The sequence below is a fragment of the Esox lucius genome, chromosome 3 (assembly GCF_011004845.1).
Source record: "Esox lucius isolate fEsoLuc1 chromosome 3, fEsoLuc1.pri, whole genome shotgun sequence".
NCBI classification, from domain to species: domain Eukaryota; kingdom Metazoa; phylum Chordata; class Actinopteri; order Esociformes; family Esocidae; genus Esox; species Esox lucius.
The window spans coordinates 28310167-28327732 of NC_047571.1; the positions used below are offsets into that span (position 1 = coordinate 28310167).

The following is a 17566-nucleotide window of genomic DNA, read 5'->3' on the forward strand; positions in this document are numbered from 1 at the left end:
TTGAATACCCGTACTGTTTTTATTGTCAAGGTCCTAGGCTTGGTGTTTGGGAAATAGACAATTGAAAGTCTCAGACTGAAATATTTAGCGAACGATAGTACAGGAAAAATAATCATCAGACAACAAGTCCTCATCATTGTAACAAATATATATATATATATGTATATTTTTCTATACATTTTTCATAATATTAACAGCAGGTGAATAATATTTACAGTAGGGGATCAGTCATTTTTGTTCAGTGCTCAGGCCTGAGGTTCTCCTGAGCCATGTCCATCTCCATCTCAAGTGAGTTGTAGTCGTGTTATCAGTTAAGAAACCCAAACCTGGTTACCACGCTGATCACATTCCTTGCCTTTTTAAATCAGCATGTCTTTGTTTCCTCAGCCTCTGTGAGCCTTGAGGTTGTAATGCGCTGTAAGAAAAGGCTAGTCACTCTGGTTGAAGCAATTCACAGTTCTTCCACCATAGAACTGATGGACAGAACAACTGAGAAGCAGCTTCATCCAAAATCTTCCACTGGTCCCACCAGGGTATAAAAAGTAACAAAAAAAAAATCAAGTCTGTTTCTGCATCTCAGTTGGAATTCGAGGTAATAGAACACACTTTCCTACACCAACATAAAATACTAGCTCCTCCCCAAGCCACCTGAATTTTTTCTCCTTGTAACATCCAGTCCAGGCAGTTGTGGTTGGTTCCAGTTGGGTCCAGTCAGCACTGGTCTGCCAAGAAGTGCTCTTTTGGGTCGGGGACGATGAAGCCATCCTTGCCGTCCATGAAGCTCTCCCTGCGGTCACGGTCAGAGATAATGAACGCGTGTTTGGGGCCGATAACCGCCAGACTGTCCCTCTCAAGCCCTGCGACCTCCACCTCTGCGTACGCGGGTTTCACCGAGCCACAACGGAACTTCATGGCAGGCCAGCGAGCCGGACGCCTCTGGGGGAAGCAGAGGCGGATTAACTGAAAAGAGGTTCACACTAAAATAGTTGAGTATAGTCAACTGGTTCTAGTTGCAATTAGGACCCACCCACGGTAAAAGTACAGATACAGGTATTCAGAATTCTTCACAATATCTGCCGATTAAAATGTGTAATTACTCCATGTAGACAATTAAGAAATCCAACGATGGGTTCTCAGCACTTTCCTGACCAAATGAAGGTGTACAATAAAGACACAAATCATTAAGAGTGCTTGCAGGGTTCAGGAACTAACCTGTATGAAAAACAGGCTGGCACTGGAGGTCGGGTTGTGGTACATGTACACCGTTGCTATGACGGCTGCTGCCATGGCGATGATGACCAGGGAGATGCCCACCAGGAGACCAGTCTGCAGGCGCACCTCCCTCTGTTGCTCCTCAGACTCGTCTTCCTCCGCAGCTGGATGGGGACAAGTGTGGACGTTAGCTGACGTTGTGGGAATGTTTGCTGTCTGCTGGGTAGTCACAGGCCTGGGATATTTCTTTATAGTGAAATACTTTAACGCTGCTTTTCTTAGCTTGCCAAGCGCAGGGCTTGTTAGAACCAATGCAGAAGGCCCAAATGTGCAACGCATATTTATTATTCACGTTAGGACCTATGCGAAGGGACATTTTTGTTTAATCTAAAATGTCCCAAAAAGAATACAGATGAATATTTGTCTCCAAGACTAAGGCCCAAATTGAGATCCTGTAAGTCTGAAGGCTGTGGTTAACATGAACACACAAGCTGTTTTTCTGCACAGAGGCGTACGTTTTGCGTTAGGAACACACAATGAGGACACCCTGTCCTCTCTCCCCCGTGTGACGTGGGTATTACGCCGCTATGGTGCCCGCGTGTAGTATTTGTCAATGCGTTGTGTAAACAGTTGCACTGTCATCTGACAGCAGGCTGGGAAATAGCTGGAGACCGGACCCTCGTCACAAATACGCCCTGGAGCAGCCAGAGCAAACATAAAGCCCGACTGACATTCAGTTCCACAGGATGTTTTGAATGGGGGGGATGTGTCTGACTATTTTGATTGATTAATTTTATAATGTATTCACATAACGTATTCATAATTAATATATTCATTTATACAGTATGTCAATAACCTGTTTTTAATTTATGTATTTATTATTAAATGGTGTACTGTACATTTCTTATGAAAACATACTAAAGAAGCTCTGAATTTAAACATATGGTGTACTACTAAGTGGAACGTTATAATAAACATAATTCATTTTCAAATTTATAAAATACTTTTCAAATAATAAAATACTAACGATTTTCCTTAATTCACTGTGTGTAAAATATGGAGTTATAACCATTGTTTTTTTTATATATATATATGTTAAGCAAGTAAACTAGGTAATATGATTTATCAAGAATTCAGGAATTACAAACAAGAAAAATTTGTTATTGCAGTTTCCTTGTATAATTCATATATACACTCTCAGCATGCTTGTTTTCCAGATATATTTTTTGCAAATATAACTGGTACGTGACCGAGCAAATCTGGTGCTGTTTTGGTTCTGAGCCAAAACCAGTTAAGAACCATCGTTCCATTTATTTTATTTTCCCTAAGATTGCACTTGTTCGATTGATTTAGAAGCTCCGGATTAGATTTGGTAAACCAGAACGAGAGTGATTTTCGATACATACCTTTCAGTACTTTCACAACAAATCCATGAGGGATTAGTGCTCATGTTGGATAGAAGGCATTGGGCAGAAAGCATGTATCTATTGCTACTAACCCGCTGTAGAAGCATTGGTTAAACCCCGGGTCACAGCGACACTGGAGATGGGTCCAGGCCTGGTTGTAGTAGTTGTAGCGGTGGTGGTAGTCGTGGAAACAGAGGCGGTGGTCCGCTGTGTTCTTGCTGTAGCGACCTGAGTGGTTGGAGTGTGACTGCGCGTCATGTTGTAAAGTGGTGTGTTGCTGGTGTTGGTGGTTGCGACCGTGTTGAAGGAACAGCCACGCTTCTTTTCCTGTCAAAGTAACAGGTCGTCAAATAACTCGACTGATTTACGAGTTATGATGATTATTTAAGTCGGTGTGAAACCACAAAACCTTTAAACATAATGAGTACCTCTTCAGGACAGCCCTTGTCAACCCAGTCCTGACGAAGCCGGTCGATGCCACTGGAGCACCTACCAAGGACAGAACAACTATCACCCGGATAATCCACACATCCTATATCGACCAAGTGACGGTACATTATTTCGACGTTTTTTCATGTATGTTTATCCAACTTCACCTCCTTTTCTCCCACTTGAGACATGGAAGTTTATTGATCTAGTTTTAGGTATAACCCTTTTTCATAATCTCCTGACGTGATCGGGGGATTGAACACAAACCTTCTAATACATTTCACGACAACAATTCTTAACACACAGCTTTAACCGGGCAGTTATCCAAGTTGGAGGAGGACCCTTTGACCGACGACGTAAGTCAGCTAGCGGACGCTCGACCAGCCAAAAGGAGCCGCTTAACGTTAGTATTTACCTTTGCAGACGGCTGCACCAGCTGCAGTCGAAGCCGATCTCAGTAGAGACACAAGGACCACAGCTGGAGAACTGGAGACATGCTGAGTGATAAAGAGGAGAAGGATCCCTGACAACCAGGCCCGATGCTCCCCCACGGGGGTTTTACTCGGCAAAAAAAACATGTTTTAGCCGAACTGAGTGACGTTCCTCTGACTTACTGGGCAGCGGAATAATCTCGACCGCTGTGTAGTTAGAAATCTTGGACTTGTCGATATCCACTTTGTGGTACTCATAGATGGTCTTCCTGCGGACATCTGGCAAAATTAGGTATGTGTTGAACGGTGGTCAGGCAGAGGGAAGGTTCTCCCTACTCCAATCACACTGTACTGGAGGAACAGAGATGCTCATGAAGGGCGTGACTGTACTGTCAGTACTCACTGGGTATCTGCTCAATGTCGTGGAGAACCACAAATGCATCCGAGAGACCCACTTTGACTGGGTGGTTCACTGCACTGATCTCACTGAGGTCCATGGGAACCTAAACACAAAAACGAGATCACAGCCGAGGTAAATTGAGACACTGTCTATGACAGCCAGAGGAGGAGCGGGACGGGAGTGTGGAAATCACCTCCTTATAGGCGAAAACAATGTGTCCGTCGTTGTGCAGAGTGGTCTGAAAGGTGAAAGGTCCTCGACTGATGCTGTCCTGCAGAAGAATGTGGTCCCATTGGACAACCAAGGCTGTGCCTAGAGGACAGAGAAACCCATACAGGTTGGTAAGAAAACACCAAGGCAGTGCCTAGAAAACACCTACATGTCAGTTAACCACGAGGCTTTGCCTATACAGTGGGGAGAACAAGTATTTGATACACTTCCGATTTTGCAGGTTTTCCCACTTACAAAGCATGTAGAAGTCTGTAATTTTTAGCATAGGTATTCTTCAACTGTGAGTGACGGAATCCAAAACTAAAATCCAGAAAATCACATTGTATGATTTCTAAGTAATTAATTAGCATTTTATTGCATGACATAAGTATTTGATACATCAGAAAAGCAGGACTTAATATTTGGTACAGAAATCTTTGTTTGCAATTACAGAGATCATATGTTTCCTGATTTTCTTGACCAGGTTTGCACGCACTGCAGCAGGGATTTTGTCCCACTCCTCCATACAGACCTTCTACAGATCCTTCAGGTTTCGGGGCTGTCGCTGGGCAATACAGACTTTCAGCTCCCTCCAAAGATTTTCTATTGGGGTCAGGTCTGGAGACTGGTTAGGCCACTCCAGGACCTTGAGATGCTTCTTACTGGCTGTGTGTTTCGTGTCGTTGTCATGCTGGAAGACCCAGCCACGACCCATCTTCAATGCTCTTACTGAGGGAAGGAGGTTGTTGGTCAAGATCTTGCGATACATGGCCCCATCCATCCTCCCCTCAATACGGTGCAGTCGTCCTGTCCCCTTTGCAGAAAAGCATCCCCAAAGAATGATGTTTCCACCTCCATGCTTCACGGTTGGGATGGTGTTCTTGGGGTTGTACTCATCCTTCTTCTTCCTCCAAACACAGCGAGTGGAGTTTAGACCAAAAAGCTCTATTTTTGTCTCATCAGACCACATGACCTTCTCCAATTCCTCCTCTGGATCATCCAGATGGTAATTGGCAAACTTCTGACGGGCCTGGACATGTGCTGGCTTGAGCAGGGGGACCTTGCGTGCGCTGCAGGATTTTAATCCATGACAGCGTAATGTGTTACTAATGGTTTTCTTTGAGACTGTGGTCCCAGCTCTCTTCAGGTCATTGACCAGGTCCTGCCGTGTAGTTCTGGGCTGATCCCTCACCTTCCTCATGATCATTGATGCCCCACCAGGTGAGATCTTGCATGGAGCCCCAGACCGAGGGAGATTGACCGTCATCTTGAACTTCTTCCATTTTCTAATAATTGCGCCAACAGTTGCCTATTGTCCTGTAGCCCATCCCAGCCTTGTGCAGGTCTACAATTTTATCCCTGATGGCCTTACACAGCTCTCTGATCTTGGCCATTGTGGAGAGGTTGGAGTCTGTTTGATTGAGTGTGTGGACAGGTGTCTTTTATACAGGTAACAAATTCAAACAGGTGCAGTTAATACAGGTAATGAGTGGAGAACAGGAGGGCTTCTCAAAGACAAACTAACAGGTCTGTGAGAGCTGGAATTTTTACTGGTTGGTAGGTGATCAAATACTTATGTCATGCAATAAAATGCAAATTAATTATAAAAAAATCATACATTTAGATTTTCTGGACAATTACAGACCTCTACATGCTTTGTAAGTAGGAAAACCTGCAAAATCGGCAGTGTATCAAATACCTGTTCTCCCCACTGTAGATACTCATATACATGTTAACCACCAACGCTGTGCCTATAGATACTCATATACTGCTCTAGAAAAGGAATGTTTTGAGTGAGGAACAGAAGGGTTACATTTAAGAGACCACTGCAAATTGAACGCTTCTGTTCCTCACTCAAAACATTCCTTTTCTAGAGCTGTATATGAGTATCTATAGGCACAGCGTTTTTGGAAAGGAGAGAAAAAGGTGCAGTTGTCTCTTAATTTTTTCCGGAGCTGTATATCTCAGTTAACCACCAAGGCTGTGCCTTTCCATTCTGCATGACTTACCGTTGTCAAAGTAACTAACGGTGCAGTTAGCTGAGACACTGGGGTCAAAGTTGGCCATCAGAGGGGCGATGTACTGGGTGGCTGTCAACATCCTGTGGATCACATCTCCTGTGTAGATGAAACCTGACAGAGTGCAGAGGGGCGTGGCCAAATGCACACACACACACACACATACACAAACACACACACACACACATAAAGAAAGATAATCACCTTTAATAACTAAAGTACATTTGCACACATTCAGAATTGTGCTTTTGTTGTTAATCTGGAATCTCCCGTTCCAGTTAACACCACATCTGCCTATCCCAAGACCAGTCCTTTCCTGTAGTCACTGTTTCGAGGGTTGCTCAGAAAAGGCTGATCATCAAAAAGCATTATCCAAGACGTTGGTGGCTATCTAATACCAAACAATAGGGATTAGCACTCAATGGCATTCTCTAACCATACTCCACACAAAAAAAACTCTCTCTCATACAAATTCCCTTTAACCCAAAAAACTATAGAAAACGAATAATCACAATATCCTAATTATTGTACTGAATCTAGAAAACAACAACCGTTATATTCCAAGATCACAACAGAGTTGTTATTTAAGTGATATATGTTCTAATGTTCTACGCCGGAACTTACCGCCTGTTGCCACAGTGATTTCTCGCAGCTTGTGCCCATAGAAAGGGAACTCAAAGGAGAGATTCACTCTCTAAATACAGAACCACATAGATTAGATGTAATTCAGTGACAATACAATTCAGTGACAGTTGGTATGTACAGTTTATTGCATGTCAATTTTAGTAATTAAGCAGATGCTGTTATCTGGAGAGAGTTCCAGCTAATGTACTCATTTTACAATAGCTACAGTGAGGGAAAAAAGTATTTGATCCCCCACTGATTTTGTACGTTTGCCCCCTGAGAAAGAAATTAACGGTCTATCATTTTAATGGTAGGTTCATTTGAACAGTGAGGGACATAATAAGAACAAAAGAATCCAGACTAAAGCATGTCAAAAATGTTATCAGTTCATTTGTAGTTTAATTAGTGAAATAAGTAATTCATCCCCTCTCAATCATAGAGATTCTGGCTCCCAGGTATCTTTTATACAGGTAACAAGCTGAGATTAGGAGCACACTCTTAAAGGGAGTGCTCCTAATCTCAGTTTGTTACCTGTGTAAAAGACACGTGTCTACAGAACCAATCAATCAATCAGATTCCAAACCCTCCACTATGGCCAAGACCAAAGAGCTGTCCAAGGATGTCAGGCACAAGATTGTAGACCTACACAAGGCTGGAATGGGCTACAGGACCATAGCCATGCAGCTTGGTGAGAAGGTGACAACAGTTGGTGCGATTATTTGCAAATGGAAGAAACACAAAAGAACTGTCAATCTCCCTCGGTCTGGGGCTCCATGCAAGACCTCACCTCGTGGAGTTGCAATGATCATGAGAACGGTGAGGAATCAGCCCAGATCTACACGAGAGGATCTTGTCAATGATCTCAAGGCAGCTGGGACCATAGTCACCAAGAAAACAATTGGTAACACACTACGTCCGTGAAGGACTGAAATCCTGCAGCGCCAGCAAGGTCCCCCTGCTCAAGAAAGCACATGTACAGGCCTGTCTGAAGTATGCCAATGAACATGATTCAGAGGAGAACTGGGTGAAAGTGTTGTGGTCAGATGAGACCAAAATCAAGCTCTTTGGCATCAACTCAACTCGCCATGTTTGGAGGAGGAGGAATTTTGCCTATGACAACAAGAACACCATCCCCACCGCCTAACGTCAGCCTCAAAACCATAATGACTTGGAGAAGATCTGCAAAGAGGAGTGGGACAAAATCCCTTGTGAGATGTGTGCAAACCTGGTGGACAATTACAAGAAACATCAGACCTCTGTGATTGCCAACAAGGGTTTTGCCACCAAGTACTAAGTCATGTTTTGCAGAGGGTTCGAATACTTATTTCACTCATTAAAATGCAAATCAATTTATAACATTTTTGACATGCGTTTTTCTGGATTTTTTTGTTGTTATTCTGTCTCACACTGTTTAAATAAACCTACCATTAAAATTATAGACTGATAATGTTAGTGGGCAAACATACAAAATCAGCAGGGGATCAAATACTTTTTTCCCTCACTGTAGGTGGGAATTCAGTAATTTCTTTCAACCTGTTATTACACTCTCAGTTGTTCTCTGATTAATGCAACTGTACTGATTTTCCAACTACTGAGAAGCATGTCTGTGGTGGACGCGGCCTACATCCACCCTACTAAGGCTGCATACCGCTGCTTGTCGGTGCATATTGGAGAGCAGGCCATGGGTCTTCGCCTTCCCCGGGTCCAGCTTATCCACATCCACCCACAGATTTTTACTGACAGCCTCGGAGGCCCCGTAGATCTTGGATGTGTAGTAGCTGTGGTCCATGTCCTGAGAGTAAACACCCCCAGTTTATTCAATGTTATCGTAGACTGGGGGTGGCCAACGTATCGCCTGAACAGAACACACATTTCTCCCTGAGCCCCGGTGAACGGGTCAGTGCGTCCAAACCTTTGACTGGTACTGGGCATCATCTAAATGTTTACATTTTAAAGTGCAAATGTCAGACTTTTTTAACCTTAAACACCAAATAGCCTAGTGGTTTGCCTACATTTCGGTGAATTTAGCAGGCAATCACAGCAGGTGATTTATAGTACAGTAGTTGTGTACACAGGTACACCCTTTTCCCAGTAGGACTTCAACCCACCCCCCCCTGGCATTACACACTGAGCCTCATGATAACAAGCATGTCTGCGCAGATAACAAGACATGTCGGTTTCCATCCAATGAGAACAGGTTTTTGTCCTGCTCTAGTCAATTATTCTGGAACCATATGTAATGTCTATGGTCCAAACAATAACACATATCTTATATTAGTGTTCCTACTTTGATCTGGGAGCTGTTGTCGTGTCCCTTCTCAGTCAGCAGGTCATTCTGATCCTGGTAGCGGCCATGGTGGTTGTCACTGGCCCAGCCTGGGAACCCTGGCCTGGAGGTAGCCAGCCACCTCCCCTCACTCTGCCTGGAGGTCTGGTCCCCAAAGGCACCTCTTAGATCTGGACCAAACACACACACACACACACACACACACACAGAGATGTCATACACTCTGACCTTTAAGTGCTTGAGACACACGCACACACACACACACACACACACGCACACACCCGGGTGTAGCACAAAATTCTGGGCTCTATACATAGGCAGTCTTTGAGGGCCCCTCCCCTCTTTATTCAAGATTCAAACATTTTTGAGGGACCTTCTACACGTTAGGGCCCTAAATGCTTAGTACCCCTTTCCCCCCAGTCCAACGCCACAGCACACACACACACTGGATTAAAAATGGCGTACGACCATAGTGCAAACTGTGCCCACCTGCCCAGCTAAATAAAGGATTACTCAGGGAAGAATTCAGTGGGGCAACAGGTGGCCCTGTGATTGAATCCCAGTGCCAGCAAAATGAAAAAAGGAAATGTAAATATGTTGTCCTGTCCCGGAGCAAGGCAGTTATCTCCCATGGTGGCAGCCCTCCCGGCCCTCTCTATTTTGGAGGGGTTGAAGTAAAGGCAGCTGCCAAATGGCAGTTGGACCTTATGTTGAAACTGACAAACATCTCCAACCCACTCATTGATCTATCCCACCAGTGTTTGAAAATGTCCCAAGAATGTCCCACGTGAGGGTGACATGTTGAATGTCTTCAGAGGGAGACGTTGTAGCCTACGCCTGTTTGGCTGGAAGTGCAACATGTGAGAGACCTAAACAGCCTACTATACCCTCTCTTACCTGGCCAAGCAAACACCCAACCTTCTTCAACCAAATCCTGCCACAGATAGCAACTGTCCACTCCCCCCTCTTTTCACAGGAAAGATTGAATGTCTCTCACATTCTTCACATTGACAAGCCCAGCCCAGAGGACGGAACAGGGGCAGCTATGACAGAGCGGGAATGTCTTTTCCGTTTCAGAGTGTCACCAAGTGTTCAGGTTACTGCTAGTCTCCAATGTGTAAACACTCAGATTCATGGATTCAGTGACTAATAATCTTAATAGATAAAAATGACAGGTTTTTAGCTAGGTTTTGGGGACACACAGAGACAAATCATATCAGACCTTTTAATAAGATCTTGTAACAAACAATATTTATTTGAGTCAAAAACAAACAGATAATTTCTCAGAAAAATTACGTTCTACGATAAGTCCATCTCTTTTCTCATTCAGTAGTTCCGTGAATGATATACTAAATAATTGTTTCCTATTATTTTATGGTCTAATGTTTAGGCTACAGTAATTGCTTCAACATTTGTTTGCTTTAAATATATATATATATATTAAAAAATGAAGGATATAAAGAAATCTTAATGCTCAAGGCTGAGATACAAGGACATAAATATGCCAAGGAGAATTCTAGAATCATAATGACTTACCATTTGCAGGCAACAATTCCACAGGGCTTGTTTGACACTGGAAAAGTATTAATATTCTGATGATAAAATGTTGATTCTTCATCATTGTTTGTTCCCTAAGTCTGTTCTTCTGTTTTTTGCTAAAACACGCACATGCAATTTCAGAATGTTTTTTTGTCTTCAAATGTTATTCTATTCAGTCGGAAGGTTGCCCACTTTTCAAACAAAAACGCTGTGCAAGGTATGAAATAAAATCCAGAAGTTATATTTTTAAAATAATATTTGAAACATTTCAAAAGCAATACTTCCCGTTTCCAGGAAATGTCCACTTAACACAAATTAAGAATCAGAATGAGCTAATTCTACTTCGGAAAGGTTGTGCGATCATCTGAACCGGATGGGTACTTGTAAATAGTCAGGAAGTCTGATGGCAGTGACTGGCCTGCGGTGCTGTAAATGTCCCTTGGCGGCATGATAATCTCCAATATCACAGTTGGAGCGTGGAGATGGTGTGTTAGAGCAGGAAATTGACACACTGCGAAAAGTGGTCGCTGCCTCCTCCTCTGTGTGCCAATGCTGTCTTAGCGTGCGTGTGTGTGTGGGTGTGTGTGCGTGTGCATGTGCTGTCTTAGCGTGCGTGTGTGGGTGTGTGTGCATGTGCTGTCTTAGCGTGTGTGTGTGGGTGTGTGCGCATGTGTTCACCGTACACATATGCCTGTTTGTTTCAACTATATGGCCGTCTGCTCTTGAGAATTTTCTACTAGAATGCTACAGTTTGTAAGAGTGTGAGATGTCTCACGCGGCTGAGAGGCGTTCCAGCTGCAGGAAGCTCGCGCGCGTGTTTTGAGAAAGTGGGAGTGGATAGTAATTCAGGGTCTGTGCTGGTGGTGCAATGTAATTGTACTCTGCTTAGTCCACGTCAGCTTGTCTCAAAGTGGGTGGAATTAAACAGACATGGGTGACATGTTAGGTTGTGCCTGTAGAAGCTCTACAGTGTGTCTACTGACTATCTTTAACGTTTTAACTAACTATCGACTAGCCCTAAGACTTACCTACAGTGGGGAGAACAAGTATTTGATACACTGCCGATTTTGCAGGTTTTCCCACTTACAAAGCATGTAGAAGTCTGTAATTTTTATCATAGGTACTCTTCAACTGTGAGTGACAGAATCTAAAATCAAAAATCCAGAAAATCACATTGTATGATTTTTAAGTAATTAATTTGCAGTTTATTGCATGACATAAGTATTTGATACATCAGAAAAGCAGAACTTAATATTTGGTACAGAACCCTTTGTTTGCAATTACAGAGATCATATGTTTCCTGTTGTTCCTGACCAGGTTTGCACACACTGCATAAGGTATTTTGGCCCACTTCTCCAGATCCTTCAGGTTTCGGGGCTGTCGCTGGGCAATACAGACTTTCAGCTCCCTCCAAAGATTTTCTATTGGGTTCAGGTCTGTAGACTGGTTAGGCCACTCCAGGACCTTGAGATGCTTCTTACGGAGCCACTCCTTAGTTGCCCTGGCTGTGTGTTTCTGGTCGTTGTCATGCTGGAAGACCCAGCCATCTTCAATGCTCTTACTGAGGCAAGGAGGTTGTTGGCCAAGATCTCGCGATACATGGCCCCATCCATCCTCCCCTCAATACGGTGCAGTCGTCCTGTCCCCTTTGCAGAAAAGCATCCCCAAAGAATGATGTTTCCACCTTCATGCTTCACTGTTGGGATGGTGTTCTTGGGGTTGTACTCATCTTTCTTCTTCCTCCAAACACGGCGAGTGGAGTTTAGACCAAAAAGCTCTATTTTTGTCTCATCAGACCACATGGCCTTCTCCCATTCCTCCTCTGGATCATCCAGATGGTCATTGGCAAACTTCTGACGGGCCTGGACATGTGCTGGCTTGAGCAGGGGGACCTTGCGTGCGCTGCAGGATTTTAATCCATGACGGCATAGTGTGTTACTAATGGTTTTCTTTGAGACTGTGGTCCCAGCTCTCTTCAGGTCATTGACCAGCTCATGCCGTGTAGTTCTGGGCTGATCCCTCACCTTCCTCATGATCATTGATGCCCCACCAGGTGAGATCTTGCATGGAGCCCCAGACCGAGGGAGATTGACCGTCATCTTGAACTTCTTCCATTTTCTAATAATTGCGCCAACAGTTGTTGCCTTCTCACCAAGCTGCTTGCCTTTTTTCCTGTAGCCCATCCCAGCCTTGTGCAGGTCTACAATTTTATCCCTGATGTCCTTACACAGCTCTCTGGTCTTGGCCATTGTGGAGAGGTTGGAGTCTGACAGGTGTCTTTTATACAGGTAACGAGTTCAAACAGGTGCAGTTAATACAGGTAATGAGTGGAGAACAGGAGGGCTTCTTAAAGAAAAACCATGCTTTGTAAGTAGGAAAACCTGCAAAATTGGCAGTGTATAAAATACTTCTCCCCCCGTATATCCTAAACGTAACCTTTATTCTATCCCTACACATAACCCTTGCCCGTAACCTTATTCTAAACCTAACCCTAACTTTAACCTTAGACAGCTGTTGCTTGTCAACCGATAATGTGATTGACGTTTGTTGAAGGTTTGTTGATAATATCTACAGATGGAAATTGGGACCCAAAATAAAGAGTATCATTCAGTATGTCAGCTTCTCTCCGGTTTTGCTTTGACAACAATGCCTTAAGTCCTAGTACACGCACTGAGTTGGGTGGTAGTGATTGGACAAGATCCTGCTTTCAGCTGTGTCCTTGGCAGCATTAATTAAAATGAGGATGCTTAAGCCTTTGAACCAGTCAGTGAAATATCACACTTCCAAGGACTGTGCTGACAGGGGTCAACACCGCTGATTGGTTACGCACCATAAACAATATGTGGTTTCAGCAAGTGTTCATATTGTGTATCGACGTGATGTCATGCGCCCAGTCAAATACAGTATTTCACAAAAGTGAGTACACAGTATGTCTTTTCATGTGACAACACTGAAGAAATGAAACTTTGCTACAATGTAAAGTAGTGAGTGTACAGCCATTAATAATAATTAGTAATAATAAAACACAGGTCCACGTCAGGACGGAGCTCGCTAAGACTGAGACTGGTTAGGAATGAGACTGGTTAGGACTGAGACTGGTTAGGAATGAGACTGGTTAGGACTGAGACTGGTTAGGAATGAGACTGGTTAGGACTGAGACTGGTTAGGAATGAGACTGGTTAGGACTGAGACTGGTTAGGAATGAGACTGGTTAGGAATGAGACTGGTTAGGACTGAGACTGGTTAGGATTGAGACTGGTTAGGACTGAGACTGGTTAGGAATGAGACTGGTTAGGAATGAGACTGGTTAAAACTGGGACTGGTTAGGAATGAGACTGGTTAGGAATGAGACTGGTTAAAACTGGGACTGGTTAGGACTGAGACTGGTTAGGAATGAGACTGGTTAGGAATGAGACTGGTTAGGACTGAGACTGGTTAGGATTGAGACTGGTTAGGACTGAGACTGGTTAGGAATGAGACTGGTTAAAACTGGGACTGGTTAGGAATGAGACTGGTTAGGAATGAGACTGGTTAAAACTGGGACTGGTTAGGACTGAGACTGGTTAGGAATGAGACTGGTTAGGAATGAGACTGGTTATAACTGAGGCTCTGTGTAGAACAATAGTGGTTTAGTACTGTAAAAACCTTACGTACTGCCCCTTTAACGAGTGAGCTTTGTGGACTTTAAGCAGATCTTGGGTACAAGAACCACTGAATGACCAAACAGATAATGGAATCATTGTAGCATGTTCTGTCAAATGCATTCTTGGAAGGGAGTGTACTCTGGGTAGAGTTCATATCATCGCCAGGCAACACTGATTTAACCCTCATGCTGACCAAACTTCATAGATTATACTCTTGTTCTAATTATTTTTGTTCAACATGAGAATATTATTGGTGCTCTTATCAGGTGAGTTGTGCCACAAACAATGACTGACACTAATCCTTCTGTAACTATGTGTATGTGTGTACAGTATGTGTCTGGTGGAAGCATCTTTTGGTCATACATGTTACATGACAATAATGCATAAAAGGCATAGAATAGTAAGGTGACTAAATCAGTGATAACCTTTTCTGTAATTGACAGTTGGATGTGAGGAAAGTGTTATGCTTTTAGGGAAGGGAAAGGGGAAATTATGTATATTCTAGTAGACATCATATGTAAATTATTTCAAATATAATCAAGGGTCTACTATTTGTAAAAACATTTTCAGAAGGTGATGAGCTTACTGCGAGAGTGTTACATTTTCCAGTATGACTGTCATAGAGATTACAGTATTGCCATGCACACTTGCTTTATTGTGTGTGTGTGTGTGTGTGTGTGGGTGTGTGTGTGTGTGCGAGTGTGTGTGTGTGTGTGCAGGCGGGGGGGTTCAGTCATTCATCCCACTTCTTGCAGCATCATCCCATTGGAATGTCCCTGAATGGCAGAGTTGTTGACAGATATCGTGCATATGGCAACTTGTCCAGCGTTGACTCTGTGATGATCAAATGGACAAGTTGTCAGTTTGTCCCTGTTGATCAGCATGAATTAAAATGTGAAAACAAAAAATTATTTTCCGTACTTTGGAAACAGCACGCCCGTGGCACCAAATTTGCTACCTTAGGTTACTATTAGGCTGTTGCATCGACACATTTACACAATGAAACAACGTTCAACGTCTTGGCCCGGGGCCCATGCAGGTTGCCCATGCAATCACATTTCAATCACATTTCAATCACATTTCAATCACATTTCAATCACATTTCAATCAAGACTACAATTTGAGCCAGGTACATTTCCCCACCGATTCTCCAATCACAGAAATTCACTGATGTAAAGTTGTCATAGAAATATACGACAACGATCAGATGAAGGAAGTGAAATATAACTCCCGGTGGCGATGGATGCAGGACATGAGGAGGCCACGCAGGGAGGGGGAAACGATCACTATGCTGCTCTCTAGCGACACCTTGTGGCAAGGTCATTGCCTGCAATCTGTTTGTAGACCGTATGGATGAGGCATGAGGTGCACATATTTTGATGTACTAACAATTTCTTGGTGTTCAATGACCAATAGTCGTCTGGCTTGGCTGCAGCGTTTACATAACAGGTGCAGGATGATCGATCACACAGCGCGCTCAGTCCGGATTCCTTTAGCTTGTAGGCACGCGCTGAAGAGCAGATGGAACTCCACTAATTGCCAATTCTGTTTCTCAGTTTCTGTGGTCCTGGTTTCCTGTTGTCCTCAGGGAGACTTCCTGTGTGCGTCTGGGAAATGCGTCCCCGGTGATGTTGACTGTGATTTCAAGCAGGACTGTGAGGATGGGACGGATGAAGAGTTCTGCGGTGCGTCCTCCTTCCCACTTCACTAGCAGCTACTATCTCACCTAGCCATCAGTCCCTCCTCTGTTAACCCAGCTACTATCTCACCTAGCCATCAGTCCCTCCTCTGTTAACCCAGCTACTATCTCACCTAGCCATCAGTCTCTCCTCTGTTAACCCAGCTACTATCTCACCTAGCCATCAGTCCCTCCTCTGTTAACCCAGCTACTATCTCACCTAGCCATCAGTCCCTCCTCTGTTAACCCAGCTACTATCTCACCTAGCCGTCAGTCCCTCCTCTGTTAACCCAGCTACTATCTCACCTAGCCATCAGTCCCTCCTCTGTTAACCCAGCTACTATCTCACCTAGCCATCAGTCCCTCCTCTGTTAACCCAGCTACTATCTCACCTAGCCATCAGTCCCTCCTCTGTTAACCCAGCTACTATCTCACCTAGCCGTCAATCCCTCCTCTGTTAACCCAGCTACTATCTCACCTAGCCATCAGTCTCTCCTCTGTTAACCCAGCTACTATCTCACCTAGCCATCAGTCTCTCCTCTGTTAACCCAGCTACTATCTCACCTAGCCGTCAGTCTCTCCTCTGTTAACCCAGCTACTATCTCACCTAGCCATCAGTCTCTCCTCTGTTAACCCAGCTACTATCTCACCTAGCCGTCAGTCCCTCCTCTGATGTACCTACAACCTGATTTCTGGAATAATGTTGAATAATGGAGAATCCTTGGGTTGGGGTTAGGGGTTAGGGTTGGAACACTTAAGTCTCAGCTAGAACCTTTTTCGGTTCCATGTTGGACCCTTTCCACAGAGGTTTCAACATGGAACACAAGGATTATACTTCGTACCAAAAACTATTTTCTTATGGGGACAGCTCAAGAAACCTTCCATAACTCTTTCTTCTGTGAATTTTGGTAACACTGAAGCAAAATTGCTACAAAAAATGACACCTGTTTCAGTTGGTATTTCAGTCTGATTTCTTCCATTTGGGGCCTTATGAACATGACCTTGCTGTCTCCTCTCAGGGTCGTGTAATTTTGAGTCCCACTCCTGTGGCTGGAAGGACATCAGTGAGGGACGGTATCGCTGGAGATGGGAGATGGCCAACATCAGCCTGATACCAGGACAGGACCATACCACAGGATCACCATGGGGTAAATGTCTCCATAAACACACACACACAGTACTTGACCTGTTTAATCCAGGTGTTTATGTGTCACAGGTCATTTCATATATGTGAAAGAAGAATCACCAGACATTACAAAGGCTGTGTTGGAGTATTCAGTTAACAAAACAGGGGCCCTGGGATGCCAGATCAGGTAAGAATAAATAGTCAGAGTCTCCCTTTGGTAAATAGATAGTTTAATCATTGCATAAGAAAAGTAATTGTTGTACTGAAGATGCACCTCAATGTTTCAGCTTCTGGTCATTCCTCATTTATGACATGGGTTCGTCAACTAATCTGTATCTGAAGATGATCCGAGGCTCTGTGACCACTGATCTCCTGCACATAAAGCCTCAGCAAACTAATGAATGGCAGAAATCCACAGCCTTCATTGGTAATCAACCAGGAGGTTTTAAGGTTGGCATTGAAAACTAACACTGACACACACGCTCGCACACACACACTTTGGAGTGACTTACAGGAAATTGATAACAGCATACATTTTCATGTTCTCTGTCTTGCTCTCTTT

At 43.8% G+C, this 17566-nt stretch overlaps 2 protein-coding genes across 5 annotated transcripts in view; one reads left to right on the forward strand and one right to left on the reverse strand.

The window, feature by feature from the left end:
• Window positions 1–11088, reverse strand: LOC105028816 (plexin domain-containing protein 2-like). Its single transcript, XM_010901825.3, has 13 exons — window positions 10554–11088; window positions 9018–9187; window positions 8379–8522; window positions 6731–6800; window positions 6098–6220; window positions 4072–4190; window positions 3882–3981; window positions 3662–3757; window positions 3463–3544; window positions 3047–3107; window positions 2711–2945; window positions 1213–1376; window positions 1–936 (listed from the first exon to the last, which is right to left on the reverse strand). Exons 1-13 carry the CDS (start codon window positions 10636–10638, stop codon window positions 712–714), a joined length of 1674 nt encoding a protein of 557 aa, XP_010900127.1. The 5' UTR covers window positions 10639–11088; the 3' UTR covers window positions 1–711.
• LOC105028815 (MAM and LDL-receptor class A domain-containing protein 1) overlaps window positions 4125–17566 on the forward strand; it is a 25126-nt gene continuing 11684 nt past the window's right edge. For 2 of the 4 annotated variants that reach the window (XM_034288544.1, XM_029119154.2), the window contains exons 1-5: window positions 14366–14466; window positions 15757–15885; window positions 16898–17026; window positions 17095–17191; window positions 17292–17454. The gene's annotated coding sequence lies outside the window, so the exon portion shown is untranslated. Of the gene's footprint in view, window positions 4216–14365; window positions 14467–15756; window positions 15886–16897; window positions 17027–17094; window positions 17192–17291; window positions 17455–17566 lie in introns of those variants that run through there. The other 2 variants (XM_029119157.2, XM_029119158.2) reach the window with 2 other exon arrangements.

Coding starts and splice junctions, on each gene's coding strand:
- LOC105028816 (XM_010901825.3), bottom strand. CDS start 10,638: ATGATGAAGAATCAACATTTTATCATCAGAATATTAATACTTTTCCAG. Junction 3,758..3,881: donor CGACATTGAGCAGATACCCA/GTGAGTACTGAC, acceptor TAATTTTGCCAG/ATGTCCGCAGGAAGACCATC. Junction 3,108..3,462: donor TGGTGCAGCCGTCTGCAAAG/GTAAATACTAAC, acceptor TGTCCTTGGTAG/GTGCTCCAGTGGCATCGACC.